General features: G+C 36.5%; 1 protein-coding gene across 2 annotated transcripts in view; it reads right to left on the bottom strand.

Moving 5' to 3' along the window:
• KIF13B (kinesin family member 13B) overlaps positions 1–27,170 on the bottom strand; it is a 170,617-nt gene that overhangs the window by 91,177 nt on the left and 52,270 nt on the right. For both annotated transcript variants that reach the window (XM_074338346.2, XM_074338347.2), the window contains exons 4-13: positions 26,651–26,711; positions 24,036–24,128; positions 23,001–23,181; positions 20,329–20,416; positions 17,241–17,375; positions 15,167–15,279; positions 13,563–13,674; positions 7,471–7,683; positions 6,004–6,114; positions 1,506–1,640 (exon numbers count right to left, since the gene is read on the bottom strand). In XM_074338346.2, the coding sequence (XP_074194447.2) occupies positions 1,506–1,640; positions 6,004–6,114; positions 7,471–7,683; positions 13,563–13,674; positions 15,167–15,279; positions 17,241–17,375; positions 20,329–20,416; positions 23,001–23,181; positions 24,036–24,128; positions 26,651–26,711 (1,242 nt within the window). The remainder of the gene's footprint in view (positions 1–1,505; positions 1,641–6,003; positions 6,115–7,470; positions 7,684–13,562; positions 13,675–15,166; positions 15,280–17,240; positions 17,376–20,328; positions 20,417–23,000; positions 23,182–24,035; positions 24,129–26,650; positions 26,712–27,170) is intronic.

Here is a 27,170-nt window from a genome sequence, read left to right as displayed (position 1 = left end):
CACTGTTTAGAAGCACAGTAAGTGATGTGTAAGACAAGGGTCAGATACATAAGGTACCACAGAGAGTATCAAATGTGAAAATGGTATGTGAAATATTTTATATATGTACACTGCTTCTGTTTACATAGTGTTTCTTTACATCCAATCTCACTTACTCCTCACAGGAACCCCATGAGGTAGCCAGACAGAGAAAACTTCCATTTATAGAAGAAGCATCTGTAGCCGGGAGAGGGCAAAGGACTTGAGATCAGACATCTGTGAAGTAGTGGTACTGGACCAGAAACACAGGCCATCCCCCTCGTACTCCAGCGTTCCTCCCATTACACCACAATACCTGCGAGCACACACATGACTGTATGTATCAAAGACATGATTTAATGCACAGTGTAATAAAACGTGGTATTCAAAATTACACCAAGCAATTATCCTGGGATATTTTTGATAAAAACTGGGCAACTAGCCAATGCACCATGAATTCTTTAGTCTCTTTGGAAATGAAACCACACAATTCTCTAATTTTACAGCAGCTTCCAATTTTCCCAGCTCATTATCTTTACTTTCCTAGTCGCCTTAGTAAAACCCACACATATAGTTCCTATGGGGGGGGGGATGTCCTCCTAATATTTACTAACTTCCTGTTAGGGTCATATAGTCCATTATATAATTCATTTATGCTCTGGGCTTGATAAAAACAAGTTCGGGGAGCTCCTCGTAATTTATGTCGTGTCTTAGGATTCATCAAGTTGTCTCCTGTCTTCCTGGTAGGTCCTGCAGTTTATAGAGCTCAATGTCTGTCAGTATTTCTTTTCTTTCTGTTCCATACTCTGACATTCTCAGTCTCTACGTAACTTACTCTCTCTTTTTTTATAAGTTGATAATCCAAACTTTTTAATTTTCCTAAGAGTTAGTGGAAACACAAATTTCATATCAAGTGGTCCTAGGAACATAACTCTTCTTGTAAGCTAACAAACCACTCACAAAAAGGTGTGTTTCATACAAACCACAAAAGCTTTAGTCTACTAATGAGTAAAAAAAGGCAGAATATTTAAGTCCTATTCTAATATTCTTTAAGCTTTAAAGTTAACTACTTAACTCCACATACGCTGACAAACCACTCACAAAAAGGCATGCTTCATATAAACCACAAAAGCTTTCATCAACTAGTGAATCATTTAGTTTTAAAAGTCATTTTTTAAGCTTTAAAGTTGTCTACTTAACTTCCTACTAGTTACTATTAAATAATAGTAGCTAAGCTACTTAATTTGTTAGAAATAATATCAGAATATCACTTTTTATATCACTAGGTTGAATGACATCACCCAAAAACTTAAAAAGGGAAACTATTTCAGAAACCCAAGATGTTTCTACACTACAGCTTATTCAAATAAAAACAATTTGCTAATTCATTATTTTTGAGTAAGAGTGGTTCTCTAAGTTTTAAAACAATGTTGTGAAACACAGTTCTATTTCATGGCAGGAAATAGTAGCAAAGCCTGATACTTTACCTTTAAATAGTAAACCAGAAGTTCATTGAGAGCAGGATCAGCATTCAGATTAACAAGGAAACATTTGTCATCCCCAACTTTAATTCCAGAAGATTGAAGGGATATTCCGAGACTCTCAAGTTGTTTCTGTCGCTCCTGTAAATGTATTAAAGAAGTATTCATTCCACAGCTATTGAAGCAGTGAGATACAAAAGGTCTTACGTTAGAATAATTATTGAATAACTTTATAATTCAAATATGTTAGCTTAGGACATGGTATTACAGATTGTTGCATTTTTTTCTCTTTCCAAACTATATAATTTTATTCTAATTAAAACTTTTTTATTTTTAAAAATAAAGCCATTACAAATAGCAAGCAAGTATATTATCGACTTCTCAATTTTCACTCTTAAAAATATCTAACATCTTCAATTCATCTTTTTCATTTAATTCTGTATGTATGAGGAAATGAAAGTGTGTTTTACTCAACTGTGATGTTTCTAAAAAGCCAAGTTTTCAGTACACTCTTCTGCTTGATCTCCTCAGTGACTCCCCAGCCTGCATTAAGGTCCCACTCCCTCAACAAAGTTCTCAGGGCCCTTCAATCTGGCCCACTTGCTCCCTATTGCCACATCTTGTCGCTCCTGCCCCTGAGACTGTACTGCAGTTACATGAAACATCTTCCAGGTCGCTCAAAGTGTCAAGACTGCTCTCCTGTTCAAGATTTTACTCCTGTTTTTTTCTATTGGAGCAAACTTGTTCTCACACTTGGTAACTGTTTACTTGCCCTTCTCTCTATGAGGAAATGGACCCTCTCTATCCACTGTGTACTCCTGGCACTTAGCACAATGCATACGACACAGTGAGCACTCAAAATGTTGGTCTTATAAATTCATCAAAATAAAACTTGCATATGCATTCAAGTACTATTTTCATAAGGATATGAACCTCTCTTTTTGTGTGCCTACTAGCTCTGAATGCATACCATGTATGAACGCATGCATATAGGGGGATACATGGGAACCCTGCAACCGACGCTCTGTGATTAAGGTATATGGACTGGGACAGAACAGGGTGTCTGACTATGTACAAACAGCACGTAGGAATGAGTTACAGACACCAAAGACCTTTGATTCTGAAAGACAAGACACGCTGAGTCATTTAACTAGGGCCACACAGTAAATGAGCAGTATAATTAAATTACAGCCTCAGAATTTTGCTATTTCTAGGGATAGCACCCTAATTTATATGGCCACTGCAACTCGGTCAATACATCTAACCTAGAGGTATCCTATTATAAAAGTGAGGAAGGGGACATTTTGGTTCTGGGTATTTGAATCAAGTCTTTCTTCTAACAAAAAACACTATTGGGTTCTTTCAGAAGTTTTGAGTATTTTAACAATACACATTAGAGTTTTCAAGCATTCAGTTCTAAGAAATGATTATCCTTAATACAGAACCATGTTCCTAAAATGAGGAAAGCAATTCTGATGTAGCTTGTGTAGTCCTTTCTGAGGCAAGGCTCTTTTACATAGGAATGTTGATAGGTAATTACTCCAATAACAAGAAGACACATTTCTCTATAAAAATGTTTTTTGTTTGTTTGTTTGTAAACTAGCTCATGAAGTACTATTAAATGAAAAAAGACTATAGTATATCAATTTGTGCACTGGAAAAACCTGGAAGAAAGCACAAAGATATAAACAGTAGTTTTTTCTGGATGATTGGATCCCAGTTAATATAAATTTTCTTTGTAATAATCTTTCTATATTTTCTATAAGTAAATACTACTTTTGTAATACAACAGTTTCTTCTACTTACACTTGTATTCTGACTATTAATTCTCACCTTGGAAACAACAAAAAAATTGAAAGGGGCAGACCACCTCTTTAACACTTGTTATCATTTGTTTTGTTGATGATAGCTGACTCTGGGTGGTGAATACACAATGTGATATATAGATGCTGTATTACAGAATTGTGCACTTGAAACCTATATAATGTTACTAACCATTGTCACCCCAATAAATTCTAATTTAAAAAAAAGAAAGTGGCAGACCGGGTTTTGCCCAAAGGCATATTTCCCAAACCCTGAGCTATGTCAAGGGTTTGATTTCACTTCAGTGTGCGTTTCTTAATGAGACTAGAAAAGACGAAAAAAGGAGACAATTTGATATTGTAGATATGGCACAGGGCTTAGAAATTAGTCAACTTGAGTTCTGTTCATTTACTTGAATATATTACTGAACACACACTTTAAAAACAAAAAGATATAGCCTTTTTTTCTGAGGATCTTACAGTCATTAATAAAACTATACATGAAAAACTGAACAACAGTAAACTACTACATAACTTAAGGGTGAAAAGGGCACAGATAGTTTCCACAGGAATTCTGTGGCAGGTTTGGTCTGTGGGGGGCTGGCCTACTAGAGGAAAATGCCACAGAGCTAGAGGCCTTACGGAGAGCCTGCATGCCTTGGAATGGAACCCCCAAAAATAATGTGAAAAGTCCTTCAAAAAAGTAATCCATTGAACTTAGTTCACCCAAATGTTCCCAAAGTTACCTGAACATAAACCATTTGTTTCCCCCAGAAGGCTTTCTTAACAATTTCTGGCTCTCCTGCCTGAAATACATTTTGGGAAACACTGGTCTATTTTGGAAAGAGGTCAACCATCAACTGACCAGGTCTTGCGCAGTGAGAGAGAAGAAGAAAGCTCAGCAGCATTGAAGCCTGGGGGCTTGGAGAGATAAGGTACTGAATGAGGTGTCAGATAAGATCAGGCTCAGTCCCCAAAAGGGACACGTGAGAAAGGGAGAGAACAGTTAGGTAAGGAAAGATGCTCAAGATAAGATTCACTAGCTCTGCGATCTCACTTAGACCTCCCCTGCTTTGTATCAGCAAAGCAACCCAAGTACAAGAGCACTTCAAAGTCAATGTTTCACCTTCGGAGTAGCTCCAAAAGTTCACACAAATTAGTTCCCAATTGGACAACTAGTTTTTATAATTTATGAAAAACAGAAAGTGAAATATGTTATAAGAAGTAAAGTTTATACATTGGTGTATTCTCTTCTCTGTAATTTGGGGGATATGCTTTAAAATAACCCAGTGGGGGGATACAGATAAGACAAGATTGCTGCTATGTTTTTAATGAAACCTGGTGATGATGGGAACATGCGGTTATACTCTTACCAATTTTAAAATTGGCTATAATTAGTGTTTAAAAATCGACTTCAATCCTACTCTTTACTGATATAAATACAGAGGATGCCAAAAAAATGTATACACTTTACAAGAAAGGAAAACTGCATTAAAATTATAATAATATATACTGATAAGAAAAGATGAATATAAGTCACATTTCACTTCTGCAATTACAAGAGGTGCTCAGAGTGGTTACCCTCAGCGTCCAGACACTTCTGATTACTGCGAACTACTGCTTGAGCCACGTTGACCAAAGTGTCCACTTGTATCCATTTTTTTGGCACCCCCGGTATAACATCCACTTTATGCTACATAACAGTAGTCCTGTGCTACAACATCTGAGGTACAGACTGGTTCTGGAAAGCACACTTAAAGATGGAATCTACCGGGTGACAGAAGCAGTAGCAAGTTCTATATATTTGCTCATATCGGGGACAGGTGAAAACACTAGATATTTTTACCTTTAAAAAAGGAAAGGAAGAGGCATCAGTGACTTTAAAAACCTGGGTAATAATAGTCTCAGAGGGCTATTGGAGGATTAAATAAAATACTGTATTTAAAAGTGTTTAACACAGGGCCCAATACATATGTATATCCAATAAATACTGGATATTATTGTTATTATTAGTTACTACATACAAGTGGGACACTTACTCTCTTAGCTTTGGAAGAACAAACTAAGGCCAGTGAGCAGAAATGAAAGAATGAAAGAGTTCTATTAACCAGCTACTATTAGAGTTGTCCAATCATGAAAAGACTGCTTGACGGGGTACTGGACTCCACATTACCATGTTTCTAAAACAGAGGCTGAAAGCCACTGTGTAAGTCTTTTATTACGGAGACAGTTGGACGTTTTAGTATTCTGTCCAAGGCTAATGGTCCCACTGTAAGATTTAAAAACTCTATATTAAGTGTTCTAAAAATGAGAGAGAGACGGCTACCTCAGATTTAGGTATTTCGTATTACTTTTACTGAGTTGTCACATGCAAGCAAGAATCTCATAGCCTAATAGCTACTACTAATAATTTTGTGGTTTGGGAAAGTTCCTTAGGTCTACAAAGCACTTAATAGAATTTGGTGTTCAGAACCAGAGGCTACAAAACAGTTATTGCATTAAAAAAACTTTTCACAACCCTAAAAAATTATTTCTAACATAATTAACAATTAATTATGTCTTATTTTATCCTGCAAGTTATTAATGGTGCTAGATTTACCATCTTCGAAGCTGAAAATCAAACAAGGAACCAGAAACACCATGAGTTAGTCCCACTGCAGGGACCGCCCCGAGGTTTCTCGCCTTCATCAGGAAGCACCAACCTGAGCAACCTCCTCAGTCTTCCTTAATTTCTCCTCCCAGGTCACAGTCATTTCCTGGATTAGCTTCTCTGACTCTTCCAGCCGGTCTTTTAGCTCTGGAGATTTCATTGCCTATAAGCAAAATGTTTAATTCATGAAATGTCTGTACGATGCCCTGACAAAAGAATTAGATAAATCCAGGAGGACAAAAGTTACAACCTGCCTCCTCTCGGCTCTCAGGCTCGCTGAGGTCTCTGATCCACCTCAGACATAACTGACTGTCACTGACACACAGCATCCGACTATGTGAGTCCCACAAACTCATCCAGTCATCTAACATGGGTTTGAATGGAAAACGTCACTTTTTCCTTTTCCCCCAACCTATTGTTATTGTAAAGATAGTTCAAACTATCAAGGGCTTATTTTTAAAACCCCAGGAGGTCATATGTCTAGATTCCTCCACATGATTCATGCAAGTCTTTATTGATGATTATCGATGTCTTTATTTATTCAAGGGCATACGGACTAAAGGTGCACATGTTGCAAACTGGATGGTGTTAACAACAGGAACACAGAAACAAAATTTCAAAGAATCTTGATGAATTGTAAAATTATTCCTATACAAATAGGGTAAGATTCAAATGGTAAAAATACGATCAAGGCAACAGTTTTGACCATGTGTTTTACCCATTTGCTACCAGAAAACATGTTCTGACAAAGAGGGCTATGGTTCCATCCCCAGGAAAGAGTCCCACAGTGCGGGAAAACTGTAGGAACAGAAATGCTAATTAAAGCAGGGATCCCAAATCTGATATTTTATTCCTCTTTTAACAAGAGGATGAACATTCAGCTGTAGGTTAGAATTGTGCAGGTTTCAAGTCAGTAATGGAACAGAAATATCATACATTATAAAATGTTCAAGAACAGTGGAAATAGAGTACCACTAAATAGGTGGGTACTTCGGTTATAAAATATTTTTCCTACAAACATAATTAACCCACATCATGGAAAAAATAGATTATTATGGTGTGACAGACCTTAAGATTTGCATTCTGACTTCAGCCAGTGAACAAATGATACAACAAAAACCTGTTTGATTCCTCCGCCAATCAGTCTATACCCACCCTCCACCATTTTCTGCACTAAAATTAAATTACACACATTCTGTTTCAAGCCTCTCTCTTTTCCTCTCCCTTGTTCTATTATACCTCTTCTCTCGTCTGCTGCCTACACTGTGGAAAGAAATATTCTCTCAATGCCCTTTATCCTCTCCTCTTATTCAATACATAAATACCTGTCAAAACGCTCTACATTTCAACTACGACATTCTATCTCCCTTTATTACTCATCTCAAATTTCTCTTCCTATGGGAAATTCAAAAATTCTGAGTGGAGTGCTCATCACTTCTGGCTGAGGGGAAGAAAATTCAAGTTCTAGAGTTACCACATTTTCCTCGGCCCATAAACAGACACTGTGCTTTGCCTGTACCTCTGCTTTGGTTAGCTGGTCTCGGAGTTTTTCCACTTCTTCCCGGAGATCCCGGATAATTCGCGCATTGGGATCCTCATTGACCACGGCGTGGTTCACAATGTTCTTGGCGCGATCTGCGTACCGCAGCGTGGAAAGCGTCTCGTCATAGTTATCAGCGGCCGGACTCACAGTAGCCACCATGGCCGTCTTACTGTTACCCCCGAGACTGTCCTAGAGGAGAAGAGAAATTGAGCAGAAATGTAAAGGTGGAAGGAAACATGACATGAGAAAATTGAAGTTAGAAATGGTGAGCTAACATCCCAAGGTCATACAGATATTGAAGGACAAAATCTGGACTAAAATACAGGTACACTGACTCCCAATCCCATGCTCTTTCTTCTCTGCCAAGCTTCTTGTGTAAAAGGGAATGATGGTTTTTGAGAAAGGACAGGAAAATACAATGAAGTCTACATTTATTTTAGTTTAATAAAAATTAATTCTAAGTCAATTTGTGCTCTTTCAACAGGCAACATGGTACGATAAGTCAGCAGACTACTCAGAATAAAAAAGAATGATTTCTTAAATGTTCATAAAATTTTCCTTGGAAGAACTGAACAACTGTGATATTATTTGTTATCTGATCAAAGAGTAATTACCTACAATCTATAACACCATGTACCTGGAATCTCTGAGAAGCCTAAACAGTGGCTCAGAAAGTGTTATTGTTACAAGCTGTCAAGCACCTTGCAAATTCTTTAAAAACAAAAAGGTACAATTACAGTCTTATAAAACAAAAGATCCATTGAAGGTACTTCATTTTATTCCCTCTGATAGCACTTCAAAAACAAAAACAGGCTTCATGTTCCACACAACCACTTCTACAGTCCAGAGAAGGGTGCTGAAAAAAAGTTACTACTTTCCTTATACTAAAACTGGTAAGTACAGTGAAATGGGCTTGAGAACAGGCTCCAACAAATTCAAACAACGACTTCACTTGAGAACATTAAAAATAACTAGCTATAATTCAGAATTACACTAGACTTGGGAAACTAAGTCTACCCCCACTCCACTTCACCATACAACAGCTGTGGCAGGCAGCCTCTCAGCTGGCCCCCAGTGACCCCACCTCCTGGTAGTCAAGCCCTGTGTCATGCCCTTCCATTGAGTGTGGGCAGGACTTCTTGATTTGCTGCTAAGGAATAGAACACAGCAGAAGTGATGGCATGTCCTTCTGAGATTAGGTTATAAAATGACTGTGGCTTCTGTCATGGTATTTCTCTCACTCTGGGGGAAACCAATGCCATGAGGTGAGCTGTTCCTGTGAAGGGACCACAGGAGTGAGTTTGGAAACAGATCTTCTGACACCTGCCAACAACCACTTCGGTAAGCAGAGCAGATCCAAACCCATAAGCCTTGAGATGACTGCAGCCCCTGATGACACTTTGATGGCAGCCCATGAAACATCCCAGCCAGAACCACTTAGTTAGGCCACACCCAGAAGCCTGACCCTTAGAAGCTGTGAGATAATAAATGATTGTCATTTCCAACTGTTAAGGTTTAGGAGTAATCTGTTACACAGCAATATATAACTACTAATACACTAATATACCATCCCAGGATGAGTGGAATTACCCCAAAGAATAGATTAAGTACCCTCTTTCAGTAACAGAATATCACTGAATTACAGATTCTCAAGATTAGAGAGAATACTCAAACAGGCCTGTAATAGGTAACTCCCTAGGTTACAGGAAAGCCAACATTACCTTTGGGTAGCATTAACCAATATAAAATTCTTACTTTTGAAGGTATTAACTTTTTCCAATCTCAATATACCTAAAATTCGTTTTGAGCAACCTGTGATTTATACAATCTTCGTGCGTAGACTTTATTTAGTCCTCGGCCTTTTGTGAATTGGATTATCAGTATCGGCATCTTACTGATGAAGAAGACAGAGGTTTGTTCTGACAAAAAAGGTTCAATACCTTGCCGAAAGATCCAGAACTAGTAAACTGAACAATATTCTAGTCTAGTTGTATTTTGCTTTCAAGTCCAATATGACTTCTACTCCCCCACAGCTACCCACAGTAACATAGTAACAAAACAACACTTGGCAACACACAGAGAGTTCAGACCTGAGGAATAAGTCAGGTGACCTGACATCTTTCCAAATTATTTTGCCCAAGTGCCAGAAACAAGATTATTCCCTAGGTATACCTAACAGTTCCACATCATCACAGACAATATGACCATGTATTTATCCATTACTGAAAATGGGCTTTTCCACAGAAAACATAGCTAATAAATCTTTGAAGGAAATATACTTTCACGCAGAAAAGGTAAGGAAATATAAGTGATCTGGGCTTTCGGAAACAACTACAAAGCCTGACTTCTGCAAAGCCTGTATGATTGCTTGCTTCTATCTCACATTGTTGGTGGCCAGCTTTGGCAACTTCCAGGAAAATGTCAAGGAGAATTCCATGCACATTAATGGAATTCCAGTGCCATATAGAAAGATCAGAGGAATTACATCTCAGACTGCAATTCAGGAGTGCTGCCCTTCAAGAACCACTGCATTCTGTTAGCCCACATGAGCAGCAAATGCTACTGGGTAGAGGGGGATATGTAACAATAAGTACCAAAGGAGAAAAGCATACACATTGTGCTTCAATTTGTGCTGAGAAAAGGAAACCTGGCAAACAACAAATACTTGGTATGTTAAAAGCCCTTGTGCGTGAGCAACAACAGTACTGCTTGTATTCATAAATGGCCTCAGGCCATTAGCGAAAAGGAAATGGCAACAAAAGACCTGGCACTCATTCAAGGAGAAAGTATAAAGCTTCTTGTTTACTCTTTAATTGTTTAATTAGACAAATCAGCGAGCTTTGTTTGTAATGTAGCAACTGCAAATTAAATGGATTTAGGAAAGAAATTTAATTTGGGGAAGTCAGAATTTTTTTCAAGCTGAAAGAACACTTTGAAGCCATTTAATCAAATTATTTCATTTTACAGACCGAGAAATTGAGACCTAGGAAGATTGACAGACTTACCAGAGGTCATAATGCTAGTTCAGAGCAATTATTCATTCATTCATTCATTCATTCATTCATTCATTCATTCAACTCCTTGTTTGCACAACAGGGCAAAAGATTGGTCTTGAAAAGTTAGGGAAGACTCCCAGAGAAAGTGACATTTGAGACCTTAAGATGAATAAGCATTACCCAGGTAAAGGGGAGGAGGAGGGAAGTAGAAGATTGAAGAGAGGAGGAAGAATGTTCCAAACAGAGTCACTTAGCTAGAACTGATGATACCAAGAGCAAAAGATGAACGAGCAGTAGGGAGGGGTCTGATTACAAAGGGCCTAGTAAACTATAAGTTATTGAAGAATTTGGACTTTATCTTCAGGGCTCCTGGAGAGTTATTGAAGAGATTGAAGTTTATGAAGAGTATTAATTTAGAAAGCTATTGCAACCTAATTATAAAGAATGGAATGGACTAAGAAAGCTCGAGGGAGAGGTTTTCATCATCCAAACGAGAGATGAAAGTTGCCTTTATTATGTAAGTGGCAATAAGAATGGGAAAAAGTGGATGAATTCGAAAGATGATCATCATTGGAGCATCTGTTACCAGAAGTTACTTGATCTTAAGAGACCCATGTTTAGAAGGGTACACAGAAAGGCAAAAATCTTCTTAATACGAAATACTTCCCCACTGACCACTCAACCTTCCCTGAGAGAAAAACACTCCTATCTATGCCCCACCAAGTGTATCAATGTTTCTCCAACTCTCAGGTGTTATAAACTTCAATAGCAAAACATAAGTATAAAGCAAATACAAGGCAAAAATAAATAAATAAACTTTTAAAAGAAATTGCAGATCTTATAGAGGATGAGCAATTTTATGAGTACTATTTAAATTACGTTGGAGAATACCAGAATCATACCAAGCGGAACAAGGATTAGGGAGGTAGGCGAATTGAGAACCAGGAAAAACTAACAGAGACATAAAATCCACTTCAAAGGAAAATGATCTGCATATCAATGGATTCCAAGAGGCCTTTGGGAAAACTGTTAAAACCCTGAAATATGTTTTGCATAAACGCTCCTACTTATAATCTTACTGCAAAAGTCAAACATAATAAAGAAGATCACATAGTTTTTAAGAAAAAAATGTCAAAAATCAAGGAAAGTATTCATTTTTCTACCCTAAGAATTAACATACGAAATTTACAATTATAACCTAATCATACTAAACAGAAGATAAACTGAACTTTTTAAAAACATTGTTAGTTTTGTTCTTCAAGTTGAAGTTTTTTCAATAGTTTCTATCAATGTTTGATAACAATCAAGTGCTTCTCCTTCTAATGAAAAGTAACCTTTGATAACAGTATAGCCTAAGCAAAAAAAGATGGCAGCGAAGAGGGCCCTGGATTCCGATTTTGTTTCTGACTCTATTTTCTCATCTGTAAAATGGGAATACCATCATTTACCTTTCCCAGGAGTAAATAAGATAATGTACGTGAACCATTTATGGTACCAGATTCTCCTCAAACAAGTCCTCACGGCCTTTAGCCATGGAATGGCCACTGAATAATTACCTAGGCCATTTTAACTATGTCAATTAATTTAACAAAAGATATTTCCCATTGTTGATTTAAATAAAGTAGCAACATTGAAACAACAGGACAATGAATATTCTGTCTTTTAAATCAGTCATATCCAGGGAATACTCATGAATGATCAGGAAATGTTTCTGTGGAAAGTGAGGGGGAAATAAGTATCTTATTAAGATTTCTTCTGGAAATTAAATAAACGAGATTTCAAGGTTAATAACACATGAAGACCAGTAGAATTATTTCCTCAGTAGTGAAATGTTTTGTAATATCCCTTTCATTCAAGCGTTATTCGAAGTGGTTTTTAATTATGAAATTGTTTATCCTTTTGTTTTACATGTCAATTTTACTGCATTTTGGTCAAATTACATTTAATAAAGCATGTCCAAATGGTGTACAGTTTTGGAAAGTAAACTTGAATACCAGTGACCCTTTGAGAGGGTGTAGAAACTAGAAGAAAATCCTATTCCCTTTACAAACACAGTTCTCTAAAGAAGCCGTGGAGTAAGCCAAAGTTGGGTCTTCTACTAACGCTACTTAAAGGCTTGTGTTTAACTCATCTTCATATTCTCAACCCCTAGCACAGTGAATAACAGGTGTTCAATACATTCTTCATCAATGAGAAAAAAAAACCTCACAAGACTAAATGGGGCTCATAAAATTATTTCTTCATTTAAAAAAATAGAAAACAGTTATCAGGAAAATATTTTGTTCCAGGTTGGCCACTCTGTAAAGAGTTCAACTATCATGAGATTTTTATCCTCTCATTCCCAGACCAATATGCAATTCACCAAGGCTAAAAGGAACCTCGAGAACTAGAAGAAACCTGGGAAGTCTCTCTTTTCCCCAAACTCCTATTACACGTTATTACTACCTGTCCCATGGAATCGCTAACTCATGTCATAATATGTGTGTATTTACTGTGTCTCCCTTACTAGATTCTGAGCAATTAAGAGGGCAAAGAATGTCTTACATTTCTTTATGTTCTCCTCACAGCACTTCACAAAGTTTTTTTTTTCTTTCTCATTTGCATTTCTCTTATTTACCGAACCAACCAATGAATGGCTATGTGATTTACTCTGTATCTTAACATCTATAAAAAGATGAAAGCAAATCAAAATATCATGAGCAGTCTTGAAGTTAAATAGAAAAACAAGGTCCAAAATGCCAGTCAAACGAAAGGAGTCTGTAAGACAGTAGAAACTCCTTCTCCATGATTCACACAGCTGTTAGATTAGCACTAGGTCATTTTTCTACTTCCCAAACATCTCAGAGGCAATTGTGCAATACGGAGTGCCCAAAACTCCCACTGCTTCCAGGTTCTGGTGAATTAGGAAGAAACCTATGCTTAAGCAATTAGAATTATGATTATCATATAAGAGCCTAATGATTACATAAAATTGAACACTGATGGAGAAGAAGATAACTGGGAGGGACTAATATTCTCCTCGTTATTCTCCCTATTGCCAACCACCAAGAGGACGGGGAAAAAATAACTTACTTTGAGCAGCCAAGTGAGAACTGAGTCACGATATGGAACAAATTTATTCTTGTTTTTGCCAGCACTCTGATCTGCTAGGGCTGAGATAACCAGACCGAGGGTTGTGAGGGACCTGCGTGACAAAACAACCGTGAGGATCATAAAAGCCTCAGTATATCAAATGTCACGTTTCAGCACAAAGACTGAAACATCCAGATGCCTTTGTACCTGCATGAAAACAGCACTGTTGTCAGCATTTTGCTGCTCTGTTTAAAAACACAAACTCTAAAAGCTGCTATCGCTCTACTACTAGTGTAAGCAATAAAATTGCTTAGCTCAGTTATTTTTTTTTTCATTTTTGTAAATAAAAATGTGAGCTGTAAACCTCTGGGTCAAAATATCGACACAAACACCACATATCTTTAAGAAAGGAAGCCACACATGTCTTATTAGGGAGACCACTTCATGGATGGTGTAGATGCCTGACCACTGCTCTGTACACCTGAAGCTGAAGCAGAATAATATTGTATGTCAACTATAATTTAATATTTATACAGTCACAGAATATGGAGTACAGCATAGGGAACAGAGTCAATGGAATTGTAACAGCCACATGCGATCTCACAGGGGCAATAGATTGGGGGCGGGGGGGGTTATCACTTTGTGAGGGAAGCCACAAAAACAATACAATTAATTAAAACATAGTACAAGGCAAAAAAAATTCTATATATACAATACATATGTATTATATTACATATATTATATGTTATATATAGTACATATATATGACATATATGTACATATATATGTCAGCATTCGGTAATAGCATAGCATGTGGATGATGGTGCTCTATGATCTTCAGGTGGTTACTGATGACTCGTTACCTCACTATGTGTCCTTCTGGGAGCCACGGGGATAGAAAATATCCCTGCCCACAGGAGCTAATAATGTAGCTTGAGGTAGAAAATATAACCACATGAAGGAATTGGTGAACAGAACATGACTTCATAAAGCCCTAGCTTTTTGGAACAAATAAGCACCACAGGAGTTGTAAAGGGAAAGCCGATGTGGCTCGTATCCAGGTTGTTGTTTGTTCAGACAGCGACACCCAGGTCAAGATCACCAGCTAGACGCTGATAGACTGATTCTCTTTGTTCTTTTCTGTAGCTCCAACCAGCGCTTTTCCACTGGAGGTGACTGTGCCCTGACAGGGAGCAGCTAGCAATGTCTGGAGATAATGTGGGTTGTCATTACTGAGAGTGGGGGACAGAGGTGGCAGATACTAACGCCCCTTAGTGGGGAGAGGCAAGGAATGCCCCCAAACATCGTAGAATGCCAGGACCACTCCCAGGGACAAAGACTTGCCAGGCCCCACATCTCAATGACGTTGCTCTTGAGAAACCTCTGACTTGACTGGGTCTGCGCTCCTCAGCCCCATCAGACATCTCATCAAAACATACAATAGGCTTGGGCCCATAAAAATATATATACATCTGAAAAAAACTCTGAAAGATCTATTCGTACTTTGAATCTGTCCAGAATCTTATTCTTTTAATAACCACAGAAGTTCCCCTATTTGGCTATGAATCAAGAAAGCAATAAAAGTAAGCTTCTGAACAACTTACTTGTTGATGTTGCTCCCCTCCTTCAACCTGTCACCGGCAGCTCCAGTTTTTGTTGCTCGCTCACTGCCGGCTAAATCGACCAAGCTCAGTTTGCCCACTTTCTCTCCAGATGTCTAGAAAGTAAATGGATAAATACTAATACACAGTTAAAGAATACCAAAAGCGATGACTCCATCTCTACAGAATGAGATTATAGAAACTCTTTATTAAGGAGTTCTTCACTGTTATTTCAAAATGAGTTTGTGCTGCTATAAAACAGCGTAAGAAAATTGTACAATCTAGATACAAAACTGTAGATACAAAATTATACACACCTCTACTAATCCAGACAGAGTGAAAGTTATTTCAGAAAAACAGTGCCCTTCCAAAATGGGATATTTTGAAGGGAACCCAATAAAATTTTCTTGAGGGGAGTATACAAAAACACTTATAAGATATAAATTTTAATAGAATTTGAAACTATGCTTAAAACTTCATGAATATTTACCAATAATTCTAAGGAAAAATATTTACAATTTCTTACTGATGCAAAAAAAACCATTAATCTAATTTTCATAAACAGAAGGATCCCTTAAAAACTCAACACTTTCTAAAATTTTTCATATTATTCATATATAATAATTCCCTTATTTCATAATTCCAGGTATTAAATTTACATATTTTTTCTAGTTAATATATTATATATATATATACACACACATACTGATATTTTCCTTTATCAAAATGTTCCTTAACATCTAACATATTTTAATACTTCAGCAGCAATATAAGAAATGTGGGAAAACAATGCCAAAATCTATAGACTAGATCATTTTTTAAAACTTTCCTTTAAAATATACATTTATAGTTATTTCCATAAACATGTCGGTAACAAAAAGATATCCAGCTTTCCAAATCAAAAATACATTTGGTTTTAAAAAAAAATGTCTTTAGTATGTTTTTTGTTTTATGCTGAAAAGGAACTAGGAAACAAAGAACTTTTTGTTGTTACACTAATCTTGCTGTGATGGTAAACGAAGAAAAATATGCTTTCAGCAAATGAAAATCTTGCCAAAATATAACACTTTGCCAGGGTGATTATTTTAGCTTCTGGGATTTGAAAATGACTCACTGGGGGTAGGCATCAAAATAAAATATGTGAAGTTCATATTAAAAGTAAGAGGGAAACATAAATGTATGAGGCACCAGAGAAGCTTTCAGTGTGTACACACATACACATCTCTGGCTCTGTTTACTCTTAGAAGCTTCAAAACTAAATACTCAAAAAACTATTCTATAACTCTAGCAAGCATATGGCATTATTCCCCTAGTGCAATTTATTCTTCTAATATTTAGCTGCTTAGTAGAAGGTAATATTTCAAAAACATCTCTACTGAATCACCTAGAGTATTAACATTAGCTTATACCATTAGCCATCATAGCTTAAAGCTCAAAAAATGCTGTGACAGAGACTCTGGACCATGAGCTTGCATAACTTCTGTTCTACCTTCCTTTAGTTTCTCAGGCTTCCTTGCAGGCCAGGGTTCAGGATGTGACTTAGGGTCTGTCAATCAGATACACTTGCTTAAGATTTGGGAAGCAGAAGTAAAGCGAAGGCCATCCCTTTACCCCGTTTTGGGTTTTTCTGATGGCAAGCAGGATAGTGAAGTATAAGGTTTTCTACAAGAGTGTCCCTTGTAGGGACACACTCTCTGCAGCTTCCAAGGTGCTAAGAGGCAGCTGCACCAACTTCTGGTGTCCTGGATCATAGCTATGGGGCGTTCCTGGGACTTATGGTTCAAACTGCAGCGGTAGCAGCTCCTGGTCGGTAAGATCTGCGTGGCTATGGGAGTTATTCCTAGAGATTCAGTCTAGAACTCATTCCTCCTCGGGTGTTCCAACAACTATGTAATCACCCAAACCCCTCCTTTAAATCTCTTTCTGTTCACCTAGTGTGGCTTCTGTTTCTTGCCCTGTGTCCTAATTGATACACATGTCCGGCTAGGGCTTTACGTCATTTAACACCTGAAGGGAGTAAGATAAACCATGACCCACTTTTTTTAAAAAAGAGCTATAACATTAGCTGAATACCTACCCCAGACTTCACATCGTACAAAGTATGTGTGAGTGTAATTTTGAAGACTGCATGGGACCGACTGCTCTCCTCATTCATGTTGGTGGCAGCAACGGTACGAGATTTGTTACCCTCAGACATCAAAGACTCAATGTCCTAAGTGGAAAAAAGTCACCGACACACATTTCATGATCTGGCTTATTCTTAATAATATTAAAATTATTAATATTAAAACTCTTCAATACTACGAAAATTCATTACAAGGTTCACTACTTAGTCAACCCTATTTGGCGTTCACACTTTGTTTTTCAATGACTACTAAGGCCCACAGAATGCAATGGCCATTACTATCTATGATACTATCTATGATATAAAAGGCATTATTTTCTGTACATGCAGAATAAAGCAGCAGCTTTGACTGAGAGGAACGTTTAGAAGCGACATGTTGCAGCTCACAAGAGGGACAAATATGCCATGCCAGTCCTCATCTAATCTAGAAATTTGAAAAAATTTAGTGTCTTTCATTACAGAAGCAATAGAAGTTAAATCAAATTAGGTTAATGAGTACATAACAAACAAAAATCATTTGTAACCCCTTCATGGAGGCAGACCACCACATCACCACATTGGAATATATCTTACCAGACCTGTTTATAAAAATGAAAACATCAAGAGACTTTCTGCACAGATTTACTATGTCGCCATTACTGCTAAAAGGGAGACAGCATGATGCAATAAAGATCATAGCATCCTCATTTCAAAAAATGTTGTAAACTCTAAAACAGTTACATAACCAATCTGAATTTTAGTTTCATAAATAACAATACGGAGCTATAACATCATCTACCTTAACAAGGATTTTTTTTTTTTGCCAATATGATCAACATTTATTCAGGGAAAAACAGCCACCAATCATCACTAATAATAAAATAATATACATACACATTCTCCTACAAACAAACAAAATATATTTTCAGAGCCAAGCATGATGTTAGGCCCTGGAAGTACACACTGACAAGGGTATACTACCACTCTCAAAGGAACTACTTTCTTAACAAGGATTTTAATGGGACAAGAAAAATGATATGTGTGAAAGAGTCCTAGCTGCCTCCTTTAATCCAATCTTTTCCTCTTTTCATTAAAGGAACCCAATCTTTTAATGGACACATTACAGCAGAGTTAAGGGACAACATTTCCCAGACGCCTTTGCAGCTCAGTCTGGCCACATGACTAAGTGAATAAGAGGTAAAGTATAATACAGGTCATTGGGAATTCTCCTTAAAGGGAGTAGGCATGCTATCACATCTTGGTTCTAAAATCCATCTTGAACCATGAGCACAGGGGCATTACCATAGAGCTAGCAGGAATTGAGCATCTTTGGGGCCACCATACCAGACTTCTCACCATTCATTCTTTCATTCATTCATTCAAATATATATTGAAAGTACCTACTGTGTGCCAGGTACATTTTAAGATACTGAGGGTACACACACATGATCAAACAGACAATAATTTATATTCCAAAGAACTTAAGTCCTGTTATATTTTTTTCTGTTATATGAAGCCAAACAATCATAACTGACACATATAAAAAAACTTGAAAATCAAAATCATAAAGTTCTATTTTGCTGTATAAAAGAAGAACAAGAATATTTAAGGAAAAATTCAACGTGATAAATAAAATACCTCAAAGAAAAAAAACTAACTGCAAAAGAGATATAAAGAGGCACCAGAATGGAAAAACAATAGCAAAAGGTAAAAATCATAATTTTCTAGATCCATTCTAAATCCATTTTAGACCCATTAAATCTGACAATCCTGAGGCTTAATGTAAAAGCTTTATCCTATTTAGCTTACATTTATTCATTGGTCTCTAATCTGTTGTCTCATGCATGAACTATGTATTAAGCCTTTTAATTTTTTAAACAAGCAAATTGTCTTTTTATACTTTCCAATCTCCTCTGAGCTCTCAGAAATATCTTGATCTCTCTCCAATGTTGCATAAATATACCCTCAAACGATCATTATTAAAGTACCAACAATACCTAACATTTATATAAATATTCTAGAGTTTTCAAAGACTTTTCACATGCATTATCCCATTTGATCTCCAGGAAGCCTTCCCAGACACCACCATCCCCAGACACCTACATATGCAAATGACAATGAATCCTGAACATGCATCTAACACTGCACTTAAAACTATGCTAAATATTTTTTTTAATGAATAAAATGTCAATAACTACAAAAAAAAAACCTGTTGTTGTATAATACTTTTATAACATCTGTACCCATCTGGAGGTAATGGACCATTTCATTCACTTGTTATATCCTCAGCACCTAGCACAATGTCTGGCACATGACAGGTGCCCAATACGTGTTTACTAAATGAAGCATTATTGACCAAATCATAGAATTAATTAATGAACAAAGGAACCTATGTCATAAGATAATCAAGACAATAAAACTAATTTCTATTTTTAAAATTAGGACAAAGAGGCTTGCGAGGTAGAGTAAATGATCCGGACTCATACAGAAGTCACAGAAGCGAATTAAATGTCACTAGATCAACATTCTCTGACTCTTAATTCAATGTACATTACATCACAGCATGTCACCACACCCCCATCTCCCCAATGCACAAAGCCTGAGGGATTCACAAAGCACAACCGTGAAGCTTGAAAATGAACTAACTAAAGGCCAATGATCAACTCTCTCAAGTTAGAAACAGGCTTGGAATTCCACCTACTCAACTCATATATTTTATTTCATTAAATCAACTAAATTATTCTGTGTACTAAGAAGAAAAAGCCTGCCTTTTATCATTTTAAAATGTAATAGAAAGCACATCACAATTTTAGAGCTTGTAAAATATGAAAAAATGTATCTCACAATAGATGAACAGGTGTGCCTTGCAAATATGTACATCTTCTCTCAAAATTAAACTGTCCTGACAGCCATATATAGTTTTTTAAGTAAATATTTTTGTAAAACAAAGTGATTTAAGTGATCTACTACTGTAATTTTTCTTAATTCCAAAAAAAAGTCACAAATTAAACAAAAAAACTGCTACACTGAACCCAATTCATTTACACAAAGGATATGTTACCTTATAGCTTGCGACAGCCAATTTAGAAAGTCCATCCACATAGGGTCCCAGCACACTGTGTTCTCTGACTTTTAATGTCTGACGGCTTCTGTTCATTAAAAACAAAGAAACAATTTTTAAACAATAACCTGATTTTTAAAGGACTCAATTGTACTCAATAAAATACATACTGAATTCAACAAAAATCCCAAATAAATTAAACCAACCGACTTGATCCCACAAGAATTTAAATCGAAATTTAAAATCCTGACTGCTAACAAAAACTTCATAATGTGGTAAAATATCACATCACTCAAAAGGGTACACTGTGGGATGTCTATTTACTACCAAAAAGAATGCAGAGTCAAATAAATACAAACAATCTACTTGTCATTTCACAGAATGTGGTACAAAGAGCAGAAACCCAATAAATGTTAACTGTGCAGGAAAGGAAAATTACAGACTAATCTCGATCATGAATAAAGACAAACAAACAAAAAATGACAAGTAATAATCTGATGATTTAAAAACTTAAACTTGGTCTTATCTCAGGGTTGCCAAGGTTTTTTTTAACACTGGAAAAAGATTCATGGCCTTTACCACATCAATAGACTAAAGGGGGGGGGGGGGAATACACATGACCATTTTAATAAATGTAGGAAAAAGTATTCAATAAAATTAAATACTTCCTCATGATTAAAATAAATAAGCCTCTTAGCAAACAAGGAACTGATAAACCCAGTAAAGGACATCTACCAAAAACATAGAACATCTACCAAAAACATAGAACATATAGCATACTTAGTGATATCAACCAAAAATATTAAGAATATTTGTTGATTGTATGTCATGTGAACTACATCTCAAAAAGCTCTTTAAAAAATAAAAACATCATAATGTAAGAATATTTGTTGATGGTAAGATTACAAGTGATTCTTATTTTATGTAACTTAATATTTTCTAACGATCTGGAATTTTTCAGTACCCTAGGATCAACCACTAAAAACTTTACTTATTGCAATAAAACTGTGCATAAAGATACTGTACATAAAGAACAATTATTTAAGTTAGCTCTGACTTAAAGATATAGTCTAACGTTTTCCTTTCCCTTTTTCCCTTTATCTTAAAGATAATGTATACTTATCTCTCCTGAGTAAAATAACATAATTACATTAGGATACACAGTACATGCTGACTTGATAAAATTAGTACCTGAATAACAAAACGAAGTTCTTTCAAATAGTCTTTCCCCTTTGGAAAGAGATCACTTTTACAGTTTTTACTCTGTTTACTTCAACTCTTCAGAAAACACTACAAAAACCTCAAGAAACTTTCATGGGGGAGACAACAATGACAACAGCTAACACTTATTGAATGCGTACTATCTGCCATAAATGTACAAGGGCACAACACAGAGCAAGATGTGGGTACTTAAGCCATATCTTTCTACCCCTGGTCTCCTTTTGTTCCCCGTTTTGACTTCCATGCATACTGCCCTCCAGCCACACTGGACAGCTGGGTCATTCTCCAAACAAGTGAGTTCTTAATACCTCCATGCTTTGGCTCAAGCTATCCCCTGTGCTTGAATGGTTCTCATCTAACTTCTCTGTGAACTAACTACTACTCAGCACAAAATTCACCAAGCACCTTCTGTGGACTCCTCCCTTCTCCTCTGGGCAAAGATACTCATTTTGATGGAGTGTTGATTTACTATGGTTCACTACCCCTAAAGACCATCTTTCCTTGATCATCTTCCTCATCCAAACATAACCAGTGTCCGCTCATTGTCCTCCACACCTTCTGTAAGTCTCAGCTCATTTGGCTCTTTGTCCTTCTGAATACGTTTTTCTTCCAATTACAGTTGACAGTCAATATTATATTAGTCCAAGGTGTACAGCATAGCGGTTAGACATTTATATACCTTATGAAGTGATCCCCTGGTAAGTTTAGGGGATCACTTCTGAACACTGTTTTTACGTCAGTAAGTCACAGGATGTGATTATTATGTTTCCTTCTCTCTGTTATTGCACTTTCTTAAAATCTGAAGTCAAAGAACTCTGTGCAATGAATACATTTCCTTAGATACCTCTTATCTTCCTCAATATGTCCAGATATGACTGTAGAGTGAGAACAGCATTTTTTAAGGCTTTCTAATGCTTCAGAGCCATTTCTCTTTCATACTCTATGCCACTAAATGGGCCTTTTCCCCTTCTGGGAATCTGTAAAATTAACTACGCTAAAGTCCAGGTTTTATATCTCTAATTATGTCTCTCTCACTTCACAGCCTGCAAACACCTGATTTCTGCCTGAAATTTCTTGGTTTAAAAAAAAAACAAACCTATTTGATTAAGGATACCAGTTATCCTGATACTAAGTAACTTACTTTTCATTATGTAACTTTTATTTGTAGTTTTGGATGTTATGTGAGAAAGACAGAATGACCAAACATGCAGCTCAACCACACTCCCCAGCCCCAACTGCCCAAAGTTCAAAAGCCCGGAACTGGCTGCAGGAAGTCACTCAGTGTAACTGACAAGAAATCACAAAAACAGTAACTAGATAAAATCACAAAGACAATAACTAGATAAATAACTCTCTAGTAGAGTTCAATATAAAGAATTTCACTTAAGCCAATTTATTAAGTTTGTTTTCGTCCATAACACTGTAACATTTAGAGTCTTAAAGCCATTTACCCTTTGGGATCAAGAAGGTCTCTGACTTTTTCGTTATAAATTTCCATATAAGACACTTCTACTTTAAAACTTTGCTCTTCATTTTCCTCTTTTTGAGTCCGTTCAAAGAGTCCACTGCAAAGTCTTGGAATTAATCCAGGTTGGTCAGCTGTGCCCATCATGGTGTAAGATTTTCCAGATCCTAAAAAATGAAAATCACAGCTATTACTGTCATTTTGAGAAGTTTAAACACAAAATCCTCTTTCTAGTGCTCGTAATAAATTATTAGCATTGAGCAAAATGCCCAAAATAAAAATATACCCAAATATAAATAGGAGACTGACAGAGAAGCTTTCCTACTGCACATGTAAAAAGTCAAAAATAAATATCCTTTAGGAAGAAAACAAAAACTTTAACCATCTTCATACTTAAAAAAAAAAAAGTTACCTAAAACAACTGAAACATAGTGAGTCTGAATAGCGTCCTAAAATTAACTGGGAAGATCCATATGAGCAATACTATTGTGTCTGCTCCCAACCACTAACCAAACCACGAAAAATCTATGTCATCCCTACAGGCCCAGAGCAAAGGAACTTACCACCCTTTGGCAAAAGTACAGAAACCAAACAGTAATCTTTTTCTACTACAAAATTATTTTCTCTATTACATCAAGAATACATATTCACCAAAGATAATTTAGAAAACACAGGAAAAGAGAAAGAAAAAAAATTAAATCACTCATAGTCCAATCTTAAGTATAATTCTTTTTCCTTTCTTGCTCGTATACCCACACCACACACGCTGCCTCTTAAAAATATCATAAGCATTTTTCCATGAAAAATAAGCTATATAATATGCCCTTAAAAAAGTGACTCCTTCACTTTAAATAGAGTTTTTTTCCCTGTTGACCACAGAGGTACAGAAGTCAAAATGCTCCCTATCAATCATAACTGATCCGATGCTAGCAATACGTAATTTGTTTTTGGTATTTTTCTGTTCTGATCCTTAAAGCTTAAAGAAATCATGTATTATTGAAGCTTAAAAAACAAACATTACCAGTCTGTCCATAGGCAAAAATACATGCATTGTAGCCATCAAAAGCATTTTGAAGAATATTCTCCCCAAGGCACTTGAAAACATCATCTTGACCTAAAAGAGAGAAAGAGAAAAAGGATGGTTTAAGCCAAAGCTACATATGAACAATTAAAAAAAAACCAAAAGCCGCAAAAAGGCACTTTTTTTTCCAGCTCGTTTATCTCCAAACAAGATTTTTAAACTTGATGAATACTTCCAAAGGCTTATGCTCTTCAGGTTATTTCTAGTTAGCACATACGAGAAAATCAGTAAAATGTTCCTGATAATATGATGTTGAATTAATAAACACTGACCAAAAGTCTTCTGCAATGCAAAAAGCTAATAATGCACTGCTGATTTTATAAACAGTGATTATAAATATCCAAAATTTATATTTGGGACCTAGGTGAACCTGAAATTAACTATACACCACTTAGCCAATGCTTTATTCAGTGGTTACTAGAGTTCAAAATAATCATTTATATTAATTCTCTCTCCTTTTCCTCAATGATACTTTTTCTTCATTTGGAAACATTTATTTTTAAAACACGCTGGTATGGTACAAATGGTCTTACCAGGCAGAAAACATTGCTCTGGAACTAAATTTCAATCCTCTTCATAAAAAAATATAATTGTGATTAAATTCACAGATGGCTTGTTTTGCTTCTGTAGCCAAACGTTTGGAATCAGTGGTCTTTGGTGACTAGAATTCTCCAGGGACTCTTTTTTTTTTTTCCCCCTCAATGACAATTTTAAATTACAGGCTCTACAGTGTAAGGTCTACAGCTAAGAGAAGGTGGAAATCTTGGAAATTTATTCTAGCTTTCAATCATGGACATAAATAATAGGGTCAAATGCTCCTCCACAGTCTAAATTAAATACACCAGTAATCAAACGTGACCTTAACAAGTCATTCAACATCTGAGTCTTGAATATTGCGACAACACTATGATTTATAAAAAAGATATACTTGGTCTTCGTCCACAGTTCCTGGTTCACAGCTCCCAAACTCTTGGAATTTCCTTAGTGTTGAGAGTTATAAATATGTCTTTTGTTATTAATGAGGTGACTTTTGGATTGCACCGATGGATGGTGGCTGGTTGCCAGGAGAATCAATCATGTGATTAGAGGGTTGGAACGTTCTGTCCCACCTCCTGACCTCTGGGGAGGGAAGAGGGCCTGGGGGTTGAATCAATCATCAATGGGCAATTTAATCAATTATACCTATGTAATGAGGCCTCCACAAAAAACTCGAAAGGAATGCAGAGAGCTTCCAGGTTGGTGAACATAGGTAGATTTGGGGAGAGTAGTGCGAAGGCATGGAAGCTACACACCCTTTCCTCATACCTTCTCTTCCATCTGTAGTTATAAGCCTGAGTTATATCTTTTTATAATAAACTGGCAGTCTAGTAGGAACCCAATCCCAGGAGGAGGTCGTGGGAACCTGTGATTTCTAGCCAGTTGGTCAGAAGCACAGGTAGCAATCTGGACTTGCGACTGGTTTCTGAAGTGGAGGTGGGAGGGTGGGAGCCAGTCTTGTAGGACTGAGCCCTTAACCTGTGGAACCTGTGGACGCTATCTCTAGGTAGACAGCACCAGAACTGAGTTGAATTGTAGGACTCCCACCTGGTGTCCGCAGCATTGCTTGGTGGTGGTGATGGTGGTGGGGAAACCCCTCCCCATCACAAACTGGAATTGGGATCTGGACACACTTCAAATAAAATATGTAAGAACTGGCGGCTATTATGTTTGTTATGTTTTAAATGCTATCAGTAGCACTCCATTATGTCTTCTTACTTTCTAGTTAATTTACCAGATTAGTATATCATCATACTTCCCATACTAACGCATCCCTTAAAGTCATCACTGGACCAGCTAAACCTAATTACCCTTAACTTTTTGAAACAGCTGTAGTACAATCTCTCCCGACAAAAGCCAATACCATATGACATTCCGTATTTAAAAGAGATTGCTTAGAAACAGGGGTCGTAAGTAGTTATGGATGGAGGAAATAAAAGGTTGTCACTATTGTCCTAAACTTGCGGTGAAAAGTGGCTTGAGACAGTCATCATTGAGGAGAGTAAGAGAGTAATAGAATTCCAGAGCAACTTTAGAGAGAACACAGTAGGTTCCCTCTTCCTTTAAAGAGAGAACACAGAACACTGAAAGCTTAAGTGATTTACTTCAAGTCACAAAGGCAGTCAGGAGTAGAACCTTGGTTAAATTCAAGGTTTCCTTTTCTCCTTGACTCTTCCTTCACTACACCAAGCTGCCTCTCTAGACCACATAACAGACATTTAAGGGAATCTACATAGCTACTGTGTGCTCTTGGGGCCATGGAAGGCCTGGGGATGCGTGTGAGTAAGATAACCTCACCCATGTACTCTACTGATCTAACTTCATCATCGTACACCAAGAACAGCACACTGGGACTCTCCCCTTTCCCAGGCAATGTAAAAACCCTAATAGCAAAGATGGGAGGAATTTCTCTATATAGTTTTTAAAGTTACACAAAATAATACAATGATACTTTATGGAAAAAATATTAAAACACCTTTGCTATATTATCAGTAGTTAAGAGGATACTGTAATCTTACCTGCATACTTTTCTTTGACAGATTCATCCATAGACCAGAAACAATGATCATATGCAAACACCTGTTGAAAATAAAAATAATAGTGTGTAATAAGAATAAAACCTTAACATACTTATAACATTGATAACATTGTTTATAATAGTGAAATAAAAAAAATTTACTGCCCCGCAATGAAGATTAAATTATTTATCGTAGCCTTACAATGCACAACTAAGCACTCTATAGATGATAGAAAGTTTTATTTTACATGGAAAACTTCAAAATGTTAAATGAAAAGGGGGAGGTTACAAAACAATATGTACAATATGATGTGTATTATATACACATATCACACAGTAACACATATACATAAAGTGTATTTCTGCATAAAATTAGTGTTTTTTTGTTCTCCTCTTTAGGCTTTTATGTACTCTCTCTATTTTTCCTTTCCTTGTTAGAGAAAACAAACACATTTTTAAGAGAATAAAATGTAAAGATGATTACAACATGTTGAAAATAGCAGTAAAATAGCAGATTCTTT

Source organism: Rhinolophus sinicus, chromosome 15, assembly GCF_057876585.1.
Source record: "Rhinolophus sinicus isolate RSI-liver-muscle chromosome 15, RSI-T2T, whole genome shotgun sequence".
Lineage (NCBI taxonomy): Eukaryota > Metazoa > Chordata > Mammalia > Chiroptera > Rhinolophidae > Rhinolophus > Rhinolophus sinicus.
Note: the sequence above shows the minus strand (reverse complement) of the source record. Positions and strands in the feature narration are given on the sequence as shown.